This window comes from Phodopus roborovskii, unplaced genomic scaffold (assembly GCF_943737965.1).
Source record: "Phodopus roborovskii unplaced genomic scaffold, PHOROB, whole genome shotgun sequence".
Taxonomy (NCBI): domain Eukaryota; kingdom Metazoa; phylum Chordata; class Mammalia; order Rodentia; family Cricetidae; genus Phodopus; species Phodopus roborovskii.
This window is the reverse complement of record NW_026126469.1, coordinates 14,757,355-14,773,100: the sequence shown is the minus strand read 5'-3', so window position 1 is coordinate 14,773,100 and position 15,746 is coordinate 14,757,355. Positions and strand designations below refer to the sequence as shown.

At 39.0% G+C, this 15,746-nt stretch overlaps 1 protein-coding gene across 1 annotated transcript in view; it reads left to right on the top strand.

The window, feature by feature from the left end:
- Atp13a5 (ATPase 13A5) overlaps positions 1-15,746 on the top strand; it is a 124,162-nt gene that overhangs the window by 56,429 nt on the left and 51,987 nt on the right. Inside the window, exons 13-16 of the mRNA XM_051191266.1 lie at positions 1,664-1,725; positions 4,470-4,620; positions 14,258-14,344; positions 14,971-15,127. Coding sequence (XP_051047223.1) covers positions 1,664-1,725; positions 4,470-4,620; positions 14,258-14,344; positions 14,971-15,127 — 457 coding nt within the window. The remainder of the gene's footprint in view (positions 1-1,663; positions 1,726-4,469; positions 4,621-14,257; positions 14,345-14,970; positions 15,128-15,746) is intronic.

Genomic DNA, 15,746 nt, shown 5'->3' with positions numbered 1-15,746 from the left:
ACTTCCAACCCAGTGTCACTGGGTTTCTGAGTGTATTTGTTTCTATATAGCCTCTCTCTCTCTCTCTCTCTCTCTCTCTCTCTCTCTCTCTCTCTCTCTGTGTGTGTGTGTGTGTGTGTGTGTGTGTGTATGTATGATATGTTCTCTAAGACAGGTTCTCTATTCAATTCAGCCTGAGCTTGGGCTTGAAGTTTTTAATAAGAGTTTTTCATTCTGTTCACTTTAGATTAGAACTATAACTTCATTTTCTTTCTTTGTGAGCTTATTTTTGTTGGATGAGATTATTTTCCCATGGAGAAGTGGCACGGTGATATTTCTCTCACCTTGTTGCCAAGTCTCTCTATGCTCATGCTCAAAACGTTGATGCTTAAAAGCATCACCACCCGAGGAAAACACCCCAATTAAGCTGCTAGTTCTTTCCAGAATCCACCATCCCAGGGGGATTTGGATGGTGGACATGAGGGTTGGTGCCTTCAAGAACTCGGGAGGAAAATGTAGCAAATCCCTTTTTTATGAGTGTTGCCCTTAAGGAATGACTCCTCCCAGCCTGCTGCCTGTCTTTGGGAAGACTGAATGAATTTGATTCTTTTACTGTGGAGACTAAGAGCAGGCTTTATCTTCCCAAATGCTTGACAGAATTCATCAACATCCCTGCTGATGGAAGAAGGTTTGTCTGCATTCTAGTTCCATCTTTCAGGCTGAGGACCACTGTCTCCTAGTGGGGCCCAGTTGTTTGACTCTGCTATGTTTGCTCTGTTATCAGGAGGAGAGCATTGTAAGCCCATGTCTGTAAACCATCACACTTTTGATGATGTGTTGTGATGACAGACGGTGCCATCCAATAGGAAGCTAGGAAATCCATGGCAATGGGTTTAAATAGCTCATGGAGGAGCTGTTGGTACCTGTACTTAGGAGTGTCGTGTCTTTCTTTCCTGCTCTGGAGCAGCAGCTCTACTCACTCTGAGTAAGCCCAGGGTTGTTAGCCTAAGGTTGCCAAATCACAAGGCCAGCACCTAATGAATAGCTGGGTCGTGAAAATGGTGTAATAGACTCAATTCTGTTTTGCTTCTTAGGTTACATAGACTGACAAATACCCATCTCATGATCACTTTCCTCTTGATCTGAAAATAAAACTCACTCACAGGCATTCATTAATATTTATTATTAGCTTTCATTTCTGTCTGTGGACTGAAAGTTCCTTATCAACAGTTCATTACGATTTGAACAATTACTGCATCAGCCATAGTTTTAGAAAATGATGCTGAGCCAATGGCAAAGGGTAGATCAACTTGGAAAGAGATAAAAACCAAGACAAAACAACAACAACAACAAAAACACAAGCTCTGTTTTGTTTTGAAAGACAATAGGTGTCTACTACAGAGTGGGCTCTGAGGTGGCTGTTTTGGATTTATTCTCACAGAGCCTCATTATAATAACAACAGCAGGCAGGACAACAAGCAGAGTTAAACAAAGCTCATACACAGTGTCACACAGAAACTGGAACCTCTGGGGTTCTTTCTCCAGGTTTAAAAATGAATGCTTCTGAACAAGGTTTTGAATGACTAGTTATGCTGTGGTTTCTTGGAAAGTTGAATTTTGTTTAAATTATGTTATCAAAGCTTTAACTATTCTGCTTAATGTCGATTATAACTTTTTGATTCAGACAGGAACTCTCACAGAAGATGGACTGGACCTCTGGGGGACTCTCCCCACAGCTGGCAACTGGTAGGACTTGAACATGGGAGGTGTGGTGGGAGGTTTCTATACTAATGTTCAGATCAGATCCACCCTTGCAGGGTGGCGGAATGAGATTCACACTGGATGCCAATTAGTCTAACTTGTTTAATTAAATGTGTCCCAAATTCTGAGTCAGACAAAGAAAGATCTGCAAATCAGCATGGAAAAATGGACTAGAATGAGGTAGATGATTAAGGAACTGAATTGGTGAGACAGAGGGTCAAGGAGTAGACTCAACACCATGCTTAAAGATGGCAACTCTTCCTGGGTGCCTGGGCAGCTGAGTGTGTTCAGAGACCCAGAAAAGGGCTCCATTGCTTTCTTGTGGAGCTCACTGTCTAAAACACATGAATGGACTCACCTTTGATGTGTAACATAAGCCATGAAAATATACTATGTAGACAGAAAATCAGGATGGAGACAAAATAATAAAATTCCTTCATATAACACAGAGCTCTGATTTTTATGACATGTGATGATTGAAGGTAGAAGCTCATTTTGAATTTTAGTGTTCCAATGATGACTCTTTGAAAATGATGGCATATGAAGTGGATTTTAAAGCATGTCTAGGTTGAAATTCTACAGACCTGGGCGAAAGGCTATAATGGTAAAGTGAAGAAGATAACCATATAGATGCACACCCTAGAAAGGTCAGGAGAGGAGAGGGGAGTAGTTCTAGGTCCTTCCTGCATGGCTGACATATGACTTAGTGCATTTTCAATGGCTTCTGCTTTCTAGCTTTGATTATCCTACTCCATCTCCAAACAGTGGCTGAGACAGCTGGAGAGTCAGAGAAAGAGTCAGGAAGGGTCCACCATGCTAGTGATGGGGCCAGGTTCGGCACAGACATGGTACAAGGTTGGAGATAATAGCCTAGGTTGACCACAAGGAATGACTTGATGCCCAGCTTTATTCATGTGTGCCTGCTCCTGTCAATTTAGACGTACTTATTAGGCCTTTGTCTAGAAAAGCAGTGTGCCTGTGGTCCAGGGCAATGAAGGCTGAGGATGGTCTTCCCACTCCCATCTTCCTCCTGTGGCCCTTGCATGCTGAAGCTTTCAGGGATAGAATCAACTGAACATAATCACTATTCAGCTTGAAACTAGGAGGAGATGAAGGTAAATGATGCCCAGCTATACTGTCAATCAGGAGAAGAAGCTTCAGTGAGTGGTAGGATGTGTGGACTAGAAGTTTCAGGAGATGGTGGTAGACTCCAAGCAACTGAGTAATGAGAGTCAGTTCAAAGCCTCTGCTTCCTTTCAGTTGCCTGAAACTAAGCAGGTTTCTTCCTGTCCTAGGTACCTCATGCATCAAGTCTTCTTGCTTGGGGTATGTGGCTTGTTAGAGAGTTCCACAGGTTTATATGCAACATCACAAAATTTTATATATACATATATATGTATATATATATCCAAGCCCCCTGAAATTTGTGTTTTGATTGGCCAGTGTCAATCTATGTCAAAGGGAAAATCCATATCCCACTTAAAGAAGGGTTGTGTAAACATAACTTCGCAGGTTGAAAACTGAAAATCCTCAGTGAGCAGAGAACCATGAGCAAAGAAATCCCTGAACTAAGAGATGCTTAGTGTAGCTCTAGACTCAGGGCATGAGGATATTGGCAGGATCAGCAATTGTTAGATGAGCTAGTGCTAGGACAGGTAGCCTTGATTAACAGGTGGCTTGGAACATGTCTAAATATCATCCTTTTTATCCTTTTTACTATTTTGGAACCTGACACCCAATCCCCACACAAATACATGGAGACTTAGTTCTTACTTACAAATAACTGGCTTTAGCTTGGTTTTTTCTAGCCAGGTTTTCTAAGTTAAATTATCCCATTTTTCTTTAACTACATTTTGCCTCTGGGCTTTTCATGTTTCTTTATTCTGTATACCTGTGGCTGGCTGTGTGGCTGGATGGCTGGCCTCTGATATCCTTCTCTCCTTCTTGTTTTAAAATTCCTCTCCCTCTTCTCTGGAGCCTAGATTTCTCCTCCCATTTAATCTCTCTGCCTGCCAGCCATACCTGTCCCTCTTCTGCCTAGAGCTGTTCAGTTCTTTATCAGACCAATTGGGTGTTTTAGGCAGACAAAGTAACCCAGCTTCACAGAGTTAAAATAATGCAACACACAAGAATACAATACCTCTTTGCATCATTAAACAAGTATACTACAGCATAAATGATTGTAACACATCTTCAACTAATATTCCACAACACAAGTTCCTAGCAACTCACACATTTTAAAACAAATATTCTAACAGAATACCACCAAAGGTATACTATTTAACATGTGCTAAAGAATGACAGCAGGAAAATATTAAAAAGTCTTTGTTTGCCATGACTGTAGCAGAAAGATGTGTATATGTGTGTGCATGTGTGTGTGTGTGTGTGTGTGTATAGTACACACTGCTGTTTATAATGTAAAGGTGGTCTGTGTTCTGAGCCAGTGTTGTGGGCATTGTTCCTTAATTCTCCCTGGTGTTCTGACATGCACCATGCCACCTGGGTATGTGGTATGTTCAGAACCAAGGCTGCAATGAATTCACGGTAGGCTGGGTAAAGACTGCACAAAATATCTTGGATTCATCACACATTTGGTTTTAAATTAATTTGTGGTTGGTGACATTCAGTAATATTTAACAGTTGCTATATTTTTTCATAGCTCAGAGGATTTAAGGGGCAGACTATGCAAATTATTTTATTGAAAATCTTAACATTATCTTCTTAACAAGTTTCCAGGCAGTCCACAGCTTTGCCTCAGGCCAGGCTGTGCCCTGGGGTCCACTGTGTGCAGCCATGACCAGCTGCCATTCCCTCATCCTTCTCGATGGGACCATCCAAGGAGACCCTTTGGACCTCAAAATGTTCGAAGGCACTGGCTGGGTAAGGTGATGGCTGTATCAACCAATCAAATGGAAACTTGATGAAACCTTCATTGCCAGAACTGGATCCTTTTTAATTCAGTTAAAAATCTAGAAAATGCTCATATGTTACCAGTGGTCGCAGTTATAAATGAACAATCATTGCAAATATATATCTTCCCAAGTTTGATCAGTATGGATTCATCATACAAAGTGATTGAATCTATGATGTTTTCTTATAAGCTTCATTTTCATTACTCTCTCCTGATCTTCCTTGGAGTCTCTTTCCTTTTTACAAATAGTCTCCTTTGTATGTACAAAATGATATACATGGGATGTGGTGTGTGTGTATGTGTGTGTGCAATCTAACTCTCATATACGAAAGAAAATGTGCAATACTTGGCTTTCTGAGTTTGGCTTATTTCATTTAATGTGACCTCCTGTTCCATCGATTTTTATTCCAAATAGCATAGTTTCACTTTTATAAATGAATAAAACTGTGTAAGTATGTCACAGTTTCCTTATCCACTTATTTGTTGGTATACACTTAGGTCAGTTCTCTAGCTTGGCTATTGTAGGCTGTGCCAGAGTAGGTATTAATGTGTAGATGTCTGTGATATGCTGAATTAGAATCCTAGAAGTATGATGTTAGGAGTAATGTAGCAGGATCACATAGTAGTTCTATTTTTAGTTTTTTTTTTTTTTCAGGAACTTTGATAATGATTTTCACAGTAGCTGGATGATTTTCATTACTGCCAATGGTATCTAATAGTTCCCTTTTCTCTAAATCTATAGCAGGGTTTGTTGTGCCTTCCTCTCCCAGCTCACAGACTCTCTTCACTCTTAGTTTCCTTCCGTGCTCAGAAGCTTGGTGATTTCAATGTAGTCCCATTTATCAATTTTTTTGCTACTATTTCCTGAGCTGTTGGAATCCTTTTCCAAAAATCTGTGTCTATGTTGTTAGGGGCTTTTTCCTATTAGTACTAAAATTTCATGTTTTTAAGTCTTTAATGCATTTTGAATCAATATTTTCACCAAGTAGGTGATGGAAACCTGTTTTGTTTTTGTTTTTGTTTTTGTTTTTGTTTTTTTTTGGTGTGTGTGTGTGTTTTTTCTTTTTGGTTTTTCAAGACAGGGTTTCTCTGTATGGGAACCTGGTTTTATTTTACATGTGCATATCCAGGTTTCCCAGAACCATTAGTTGAAGTTTGTTTTTTTCTGCGTGTGTGTGTGTGTGTGTGTGTGTGTGTGTGTGTGTGTTCGTGTGTGTGTATGCGCGCGCGCACGCGCGCGTGTGCGTGCGTGCATGTGTGTATTTGAAAATGAGATGGCTATAACTAGTTCACCACTATGTCTTCTCTATTTCCTTGGTCTACATTCTGTGTTTGTGTTAGTGCCATGGTGGTTTTGTCCCCTTGAAGCTGCAGCCTAATTTGATGTCAGCTGTTGTAACACCTCTAGCATTGTTCTTTTCTGCTATCTGGGTCCTTTGTGCTTTCATATGAGTTTCAGTGTTTCTTCTTCTGGTTCTGTGAAGAACATCTTTGGAATCTTTATGGGGATCACTGAATCTGCAGGCTGCCTTTGGTAATACGGCAGAATCAACGATTCTGTGTTCATATCAGTGAACACAGGAGATCTATCCATCTGGGTTGGAAAAGACAATAAACGCTTGACTGAATTGTTAAAAGTTGTTTGTTAAAATTTTAGTACTCTTTCAATAGAGCTTAATTTTTCTTTCTTATTATTACATTTTTATGTGTACTTATATTAGTTCCTAAGAATTTCATTCATATCCTAAGTATCTTTTGCAGCTGTTGTGGATGACATTACATTCTGACTTCCTCCTTGCTTTTGACATCCAGAAAAGCTACTGCAATTTGTTTTGTTGATTTTATGTCCTGCCGCTTTGCTGAAATCGTTCATCACATCCACGAATTTTATGGCAGAGGTATTCAGGCACTGCAGCATAGGAACATGTCATCGGGAAGCAGGGATAATTTGGCTTCTTCCTGTTTTTATGCCTTTCATTTTTCATTTTTTTGTGATTACTCTGGCTACAACTTCAAGCCCTGAACTGAGTAAGAGTTGAGAAAGCACATAGTCTTTTCTCATTTATACTTTTCTAGGAGATTCAGGCCCCCCCCCACTTGATTTCATGCTGGCTGTATGTTTGTCACGTGTGGGGTCTCTGTAAATGCCATAGCCAACAGAGTGTTGAGGCAGGGGAAGCAAGAAGAAGGAAATTTGCTTCAGCATTTGGTTCAGCACAACTCAGTAGCTGGTGTTGCTACAACCTTTAGAGTCTATAGATTCTTTTAGGTGTATTTAAGTACAGCACAATTTGGAAAAGAAAACTACCTGGTGATAATCTAATCATGAGTGCACAACAAAGCTTAAGACATGGTTACATAAAAACTCTTATATAGTACAAGTAAACTTGCATAAAATGGGTTCTATAGATAAACTAAGACAGCAGGCTCCAGGTAACCAAGGTCATATAGGGGTCTGGGGGAGGGTAGCCATATAGATCCACTGAGTAAAGTAAACCCAAGATATGGGTCTAGGAGAGCTAGAGGAATGTGCAGAGGTCACCAGGCTATTAACCCCATAAATTCCCAGGAGGTTTCCTTAGGATTGTCCATGAGCACAAGAACTTACTTGGCTCCTACAGTCATTCATATATATGTATGTATGTATAATTTTGTAGAAGTATATTTTTTCTTTTCCTGTTTTCTTCTGCATCTGTTGATGTGATTTCTGTCCCTAGTTCATCTGTGTCTTTTACAGTTACTGATATGTCTCACTAACTGTCCTCGCATCTTTGGAATGAAACAACCTCAATATGACGCACCATCTTTCCAGTGTCTTTTTTTGATTGGGTTTACAGGTATTTAATTGACAATTTTTGGAATCACCTCTTAGAAATGGGCCTGTATCTGAGTAAGCGTTTTATTGATTCCTTATACACTGTTAGGGTAACACTGGTTCCTTTTCTTTCTATGGTATGGAATAATTTGAGGTGCATTTGGGTCAGTTCTTTAAAAGTCTGGAAAATTTGACAATGAATTAGTCTGATCTTGGCTTACCTTAGTTGGAAGACATTTTTTGTTGCTGCTCAATTTTATTGATTGTCATGGATCTGTTTAAGTTGCTTATATGTGTATGTTCTCTTGCTTTAACATTGGCAGGCCATATGTGTCTCAGGATTGGCCTATTTCTTCTAGATTTTCCAGACTTTTAGAGCATATGGTTTCAAAGTATTTCCTAATTAACAAATTTCATTAGAATCTGTTGTAATCTTTCCCCTTTCATATCCACTTTTATTAATTTTAATCTTCTGTTTTTGTTAGGAAGTTTCACAAAGGCTTTATTGAACTTATTTATCTGTTCAAAGAACTAATCCTTTGATTTTTTTTTTTACTGCCCTTTAATCTTCATTTCATTGATTTCAGCCCTACACTTATAATTTATTTTCATCTACTACACTTGGGTTTGACTTTTTTTTAAGAGGTAGACCATTAAGTTATATATTTGAGGTTTCCCTGATTTTTAAGTGTAGAACATCATATAATTCATGTCCCTTAGAACTAACTTTGCTGTGTTTTGAAAGTTACGATAAATCATGGTTTTATTTTTATTGACTCTAGGAATTTTTTTAATTTCCTTCCTGACTTTTTCAGTGACACATTGATCATTCAAGAAAGTGTTATTTATTGCCTACACATATGTGTAGCTTTTCTTGCAATTGATTTTTAGTTTTATTTTACTGTGAGTTTATAAAATTTAAGAAATGTATTTTATTTTTTAAGACTTGCTTTATGTTACAAAATATGATCTGTAAAAGTTCCATGTAAGAGTTCCATGGGCTCTGACAATAGTGCATATTCACAGCTGATAGACAAGAGTGTTCTGCAGGTTTCTGTTCAATCAGTCCTTTTGATCTGTTTGATATATGGTACAGTTGAACAATGAGCTTTCTTTGTAGATTTTTCTGGCTGGGTGTTTGATCTATTGATGAGAGTAGGGAATTGAATCAATGTAGTAATACTGTATGTGACCATATCTGACTTTTTGAGTGTGTTTTATGAAATTATTATGAAATTATGTGCGTCAGCACTGAGCCCCATATCTTTAATTTTTCTCACCTTCTTAATGGATATTTTCTTTTAGTATCATGTAGTAACACCCTTTATCTCTTCTTACTAATTTTGGTTTGAAATTTACTCTTTCAGATGTAAGACTGGCTAATTCTGCCTGTTTTCTGCATCTACTTGGTGTAGGCTTTATTGTCTTCCATTCTTTGATTTTCAGCTTTTCTGTGTGTTTACCAGGGAAATGTGTTCCTCAAAAACAGCAAATGGTTGGATCTCATGTTCTGATTGATGTTCTGATTGAATCATCTTACCTGTATCTTTTAATAAGAGAGTTGAGGCCATTAATATTTAGGATTATTGTTGAGATATACTATTTTCTGTAGTTTGTTTATTGTTTTTCAAGTTGAAAACTGTTTATTCTTTTCATGGAGCATTGAGGCTTGCTGATTTGTTGAACAGGGTACATTAGACTTTTTCTTAGTTTTTATTTATTCATCTGTTCTTCCCTTGGAATTTTCTCTTTCTTATTCTATCATGTTATAGCTATCTTCCTCCTTTGTATGTAGAATTCTTATAAATATCTTCTGTAATTCTGGCTAAGTGGCTATGAAATGCTTTAGTTTATCTTGGGATGTCTTTTTTTCTTATTTAAGTTAAAAAGTAATTCTACTGTACATAATAATTTTGGTTGGAAGTTTCATGCTTCAGGACTTGAAATACTGCCTTCCTTGCTTTCCTGGCTTTAGGGCTTTCTGCTGAGAAGTTTGATATTATTCTGATAGTTTTGCTGTTGCAAGTAAGTTGGGATTTCCCTCTTGCACCTTTTAATATTGCTCATTTCTTCTCTTGTTTTAACATTTTAGTAACAATTTATCTTGAGATGGTATTTTCCAGTCATTCCCACTTAAAGTTCTAAATGTCACATATATCAGGTACATATCCCTAAATTTTGGGAACTGAGTTGTATAATTTCATTGAATAGTTCTTCTGTACTTTTAGTTTTTATTGTAATCCCCTCTTTCTATCCCTATGAATTCTTTGTTTTGTCCGTTGATCATGTCCCAGTTTTCCTGCAAGTTGTGTTCATTTGTTTATTTTTAAATTACTATCTGAATGTAACATTTTCTTGACCTTATCTTCTATTCCTGATATTCTTTTTCTGCTTGACCTGGTCTATTGGTGGTGCTTTACATTGTGAGGGTTTTTGTTGTTGTTGTTGTTTTAATTTATTTATTTTTGCACGATTGAAATCTTTCATTGCCAGCATTTCTGATTTTTAATTTCTTCAATCTATTTCCATGCTGAATTCCACCCCATCCCGCCGTGTGTGTGTGTGTGTGTGTGTGTGTGTGTGTGTGTGTGTGTGTAAAGGTATGTGTTGTGGAGGGCAGAGAACAACCTTAGCATCAGTCCTCATCTTCCACATAATCTTTCCGTTTGCTACTGAGGCTATCTTGCCTACCAGCCCTGGTGGATTTTCCTGTCTCTGCCTCCCATCTCACTGTAGGAACATAAGGTTTAGGAACAAGTGGTACTGTGTCTGGCTTTAGGTAGATTCTGGACTCAACCCTTCATTCTTGACAAGTACTTTACCTACTGAGCTATGACCCCAGCCTCTGAATTAATTTCCTTGCGTCATTCATCTGCTTATTTAATCCTCTGTGAAGTCACTGAACATTTTTAAAAGTGGTATTTTGATTTGTCTGGGATTTCAGTTACTTGTTAGTTTTGTTTCAGGTGTTTAGGAATTGTAAGCCTATGGTAGTGTCCTTGCTTTGTTTTTCCTTGTGATTTGCACATCTGTTTGGGTAGACTATCTTTCATGTTTTCTCCCATCTTTCATTCCTTTTGTTCCATGTGGATTTTCTTACTGAGTAGTGTTTGTTTCTCTTGAGCTTATGATCTGTACCATTTAGAGGGAAGAAACAAAGAGCAGTAACAAACGCAATGATTTGCCGATGATCAGGTTATAGTGTGAAAAACAATTAGGTACATCATTTACATTCCCAATAAAGTTTGAGCTATTGATAGGATATGGTAGGTGTTTAAAGATTATTAAGACTACAATATTAATAATGAAGAAGTGAAGATAAGAAGAAATGAAATAGGAATAAGAAATAGACCATGTAGGCTAGAGCTTTGAGAAATAAGAGAGAATGAGCAGATAAAGGATAACTGTGAATCCTAATTAAGTGGCATCAAAACTGAAACAAAAATTAGCAGGGCAAAAGAACAAAAACAGCATTCTAGTGGTCAGTATTTTCTTCCTTGCTAGGATGAATGTTGATTCTGCTAGCCCTAGGTCATCTTTGAAGCTTGCTCTGCTGGTGAGAAAGCAGCTGTTATCTGTCTGTGCTCAAAGAGGCTAGAGCAGAATGGCTGTATACAGCTTGCTCTCTGTGCATTTCCTCTGCTCCATTGAATTACTGTGTGGACCTGACTGGAAAGCTGTTCCCTGCTGCTTAGAATGAGTATCTCTGGCCCTTAGCACGAAGCACCCTCTGGGCTGATGTCCCTCCTCTTTGCTATGCTGGTTGGTCACAGTTTCCTCTGTATATGTCCATGTCTAAGATGGAGGCAGACACACGCTTGCATTTTCTTTTGCAGTTGGATAGTCTTCTGTCCCCAAAGTTCGGGATGTTTTTCTGCCAGTGCCCCTGTCTGTACAAGTCTGTGTTCAAGTCAGCTCTGTTTCCTTGCTCACAGAAGTTGAGGGCCGTCAGACACTTAGTGGAGGGAGTGGGCCTTTGGATTAGGAGATGTGATAGTGCTGAATAGTCTGGTCACCCTGGAGGAGTAGCTTGGTTGTAGCGTTCTAGTTTCATTTCTGTTGCTATATAAAAGTATCCAGGACAACCCAGAGACCCAGGATAGAACCAAGTATAACTGGCAAAACATGTCAATGAAATGATTCATAGACTCATAGATTGGTGCCTAGCTCAATCATTATCGGAGAGGTATCACCCAGCAACTGATGGCAACAGATGCAGAAAACCACACCCAAACACTAGGTGGAGCCTGGGGAACCATGCAGAAGATGGGAGGAAGGATTGTAGGAGGAGATGGAGGGGTCAAGGATACCATGAGAATACTGCCTATAGAATCACCTAAACAGGCAGGGCTCACAGAGACTGAATTTTGTCCCTAATTGAGACTGTCTTCTCAGATGGTTCTAGGTTGTATCATATTAATATAATTAAAGTTAACTGTCATTCAGAGTTTTCTCTCAGAATCAGAGTCTCCTCAGCCCCAGCCTATGAGGTAGAGAGGCACAGTGGTACCTTCTCCAGCATCTGCTTCTTCAGTACCTATGTTATTATTATGAATAATAATAATAATGTATATTCTTTGGATAGATTTTGTTCTTATCTTAAGAGGATCTATCGACTTTTGTTTCAAAGAATTCTGCTATGGAGTACAACATAATATGGGAGTTCATAATTTCATAATTTTGGGAACTGCTCTTCAAACAAAGTTAAATGTAGTTTTTGAGTAGGGATCTTCTTTAATATACTCTGGAGACTTTTGACTATTCCAGGGAGAATATGACACATAGCATTCACACAACCTATTTCACCCTAAATCCTTAAGGTAGGCCTTAAGCTCCTACCACCAACTTTCCCTGACAACCTAGAAGAAACAGCAGTCTAAATCAGGCTCCCAAATGTGTCTAATAAGCATTTTCAATATGGAAATTAAATTAGGGAACTGAATTGTTAATTGTAGTTGTTTTTAGTTGATTTAAATATTAGTTGCCACAGTGGCTGCTAGCTACTGTATTGCACAGCAGAGGTTTATACACCAACAAGGATGAACTTTCTTCCACTGAGCTAGCTGTGAATGACAATTGAAGGGTACAGACCATAAACCTGTTCTGGATGCTGTTGCTGAGAGTGGATATTGCTTCCCACCTGTCTTTGGCTGTGCAGATCTATAAAGAAGACTACAGCCTCTTACTTCATCCATGAATTTGCAATTATAACACCTCCTTCACAGACTTGGGTGAGCACTGGGGTTATGAAGGACTATGGCCATTGTAAAGTGCTGAACAAATAAGAGTAGTCATGAACAAGTCCCTTGATTAGTAACATTATGTTGCCCCCTAAAAAGGGTTTCAGAGACCCTTAAAGTAATATGTAAAAGGCATGGAAAGGCTGAGATCTTAGGTAGAAAAGTGCTTGCTGAGTTTAATCTCTAAAACCCAGGTAAAAAGATGGGCATGGTGTCATGCACTTGTAATCCTAGAGCTGGGATGGCAGAGACCAATGGGTTTTGTTGCCCGAATAACCTAGCTGAATCAGAGTCCTGGTTCCCAGTGGAAAACCGTGTCTGAAACAATTCATAGATACTGTGGGCAATTTCCTGCACCCTTGGGTGTATACATGTGTACACACATACACACTTCTCAGGAAAACATTTGATTTTAGTTGTGAATGAATGGAAACCAATGACTGCTGGAGCATGAAGCACACCTCACTAGAAGCTAATGCAAAGATGAATAATGGGAAGTTTTGGCTCTTTAGAAGACCAGTGCTTAAAAAGGGAAACCTGGTATAAAAGGAAATTTCTCAAATCAGTAAATTGAGATGAGATTGTTGGAGCTGAAGAAGGTTTTGATGCAAAGGCAAAATTGTATTCAGTTTCCTAGGTCTTAGTGAAAGAAAATCAAAGAACTACCTAAAAAGCAGAGTCCTTCCCAGCACCATTGGGGCACCATTGGAGCTGATGACCTGCACCCATTTTTACTAGGTGTCACTTGGATCGTGATCCAAGTAATGTCTCCTTCTACCTGCACTGAGGATGTATGCATTGAGATCTTGTGAGCATGGATCTTTAATAGCACCTCTGTAAGAACTGTCAAGATGGTCATATCTACCTCTAAACAAAGCATTTTTCACTGGGGTGTCTGATGGAGCCTTGAGTTAAGTATCATTTTGTTAGATGGGAACTTTCTACACATAAAGGGGGAGGGACGATATCTTTACAGATTATTAAGAAAAATATAGTAAATTCATTTTCAGTATTTTGGTATTATTTAATATTGACTTCTCAATAATACTGATGTCTATACTTGGATGTTTTACCCAAGGAATAAAATCCATTTTCAAACGTGCTTTTTAATTTAGTAGTGGGCAACTTGCTAGCTTTCTAGCTAACTAAATTACACTAGTAACACAGGTGTAACATAAAAAATGTGGTCTTGTGTTTATCTCAGGGCACAGCTATAAACACAGATGAGAGCTGTTGTGCTGAACATCACTAAAGACCATATCTCCTCTTCCAGTCACTAGACAAAGCCCTTAGGAAGAGCAGTTACCCAACATCCAACACTCCCCCATACCTTTCTACTTGAATGTATTCACAGTACTTTTGACATTTCTACAATAAAGTCCCTATCGTCAATGAAAACTATAGAAAACTGACAATGATGGTATTTGAGTAAATATATTGGAAGAAAAGCTACATGAAAAGGGTTTCTGAAAATATTAGCACATTGTGCATGGAAAACATTTCTTCTTATTTGTCTCCAAGGAATCTTATAGATGTTTCATTTTATAACAGAATATGGAAGATTGCCAAGTGGCTTCCTGCAAATCTGGCATGTCAGATTCAAGCACAGTAATAAAACGTGGACCAAAAGCCAGTCAGGTATGATTTTCTTCCTTAGATTGTGTATTTCTTTCCCTCCAAATGCTGTAGAAATATCTCTGGTTTTGCACGTATCTTACATCTCTACTGTTTAGCTTTATCCTAATAACTTCCCTGGTTGGTATGGCCATGCCTGCAGTCCTGAATTCACTCATTAGTGTTTTCAGCAAACACTCAGTGAGTGTCCATGCATGCTGGAGCAGTGACTTAGACTTCACAGCAAGCCATGCTGGGTTCTGCATGGGAAGAGCTCACTGTGGTCGGAAATCAATACGAGTGCAAGTCAGTGCAGTTACACCCTGCCAAGTGTTGTAATAAAGGCTGACAAACGAGCTATGGGAGAATAGAACTGGGAATGAATAGTGTTTCTGGGAAAATGAAGCATCCCATCACAGAGGATGGCCTGGAAGGAGATTAGGACTTCTCCAGGCAGCCGCCAGTAAAGGGTTTTAAGACCAGATAACATATTGAGGGAGTCACCCTTGAATAAGCCAGAAAAATATAAACGTTATAACAAATATAATATGCCTTGATGTGGAGGCCATAAAGTTTTTTGTTTGGTGTCCATGCCTCTGCAAAGTAATGCTTGAAGGCTTTCAGTCTCCTTCTCTTTGATGTCCTTGCAGAGTCCTGTGGACACCATCACCATCTTGCGCCAGTTTCCATTTTCCTCCGCCCTTCAGAGGATGTCCGTGATTGCTCAGCTGGCTGGTGACCTTCACCTCCATGTCTATATGAAGGGTGCCCCAGAGATGGTGGCCAGGTTCTGCCGAATTGAAACAGGTACTGAAATTTTTCTCTTTCAAGAGGTAAAACCTTTTAAAAGATCAAACACAGAAGGCAAACATCTGTACCACCACAGTAAAGCACATGAAGACATAAACCGCCAAAGCCAGCAAAGACTTGTAGGTAGGTGAAAGCAGAGGGGGGTTGATCTGAAAGTGCAGAGCTAGAGGGTAATCATCTGGCTATCATATAGTCAGAAAAGTACAGCCACAGTGGGACATCAGGGCAGAAGATGCATTGAAAAACTGCAGAAGATACATGGACTGGATGACTAAGGAGGAAACCCAGAGTGAGATTTGAACACTTGGCCATAGCTGAAGAACATGGTACGCTGTTAATTCCAGGCAAGGAAAACAGGACTGGCTCTACTATTAGGAGCTGAGACAGAGCAATAGAAAGGAAATAGTGTGTGTATGTGTGTGCATGTGTATGTGTGTGCGTATGTGTGTGCGTATGTGTGTGTATGTGTGCATGGATGTGCATATATGTATGTCTCTGTATGTATGTATTCTGTGTATGTCTGTGTATGCATGTGCATGTGTGTATATTTGTCTGTGTATGTGTGTGTATGGTGTGTGTGTGCATGTGAATATATATATGTAAGTGTTTGTGGTAT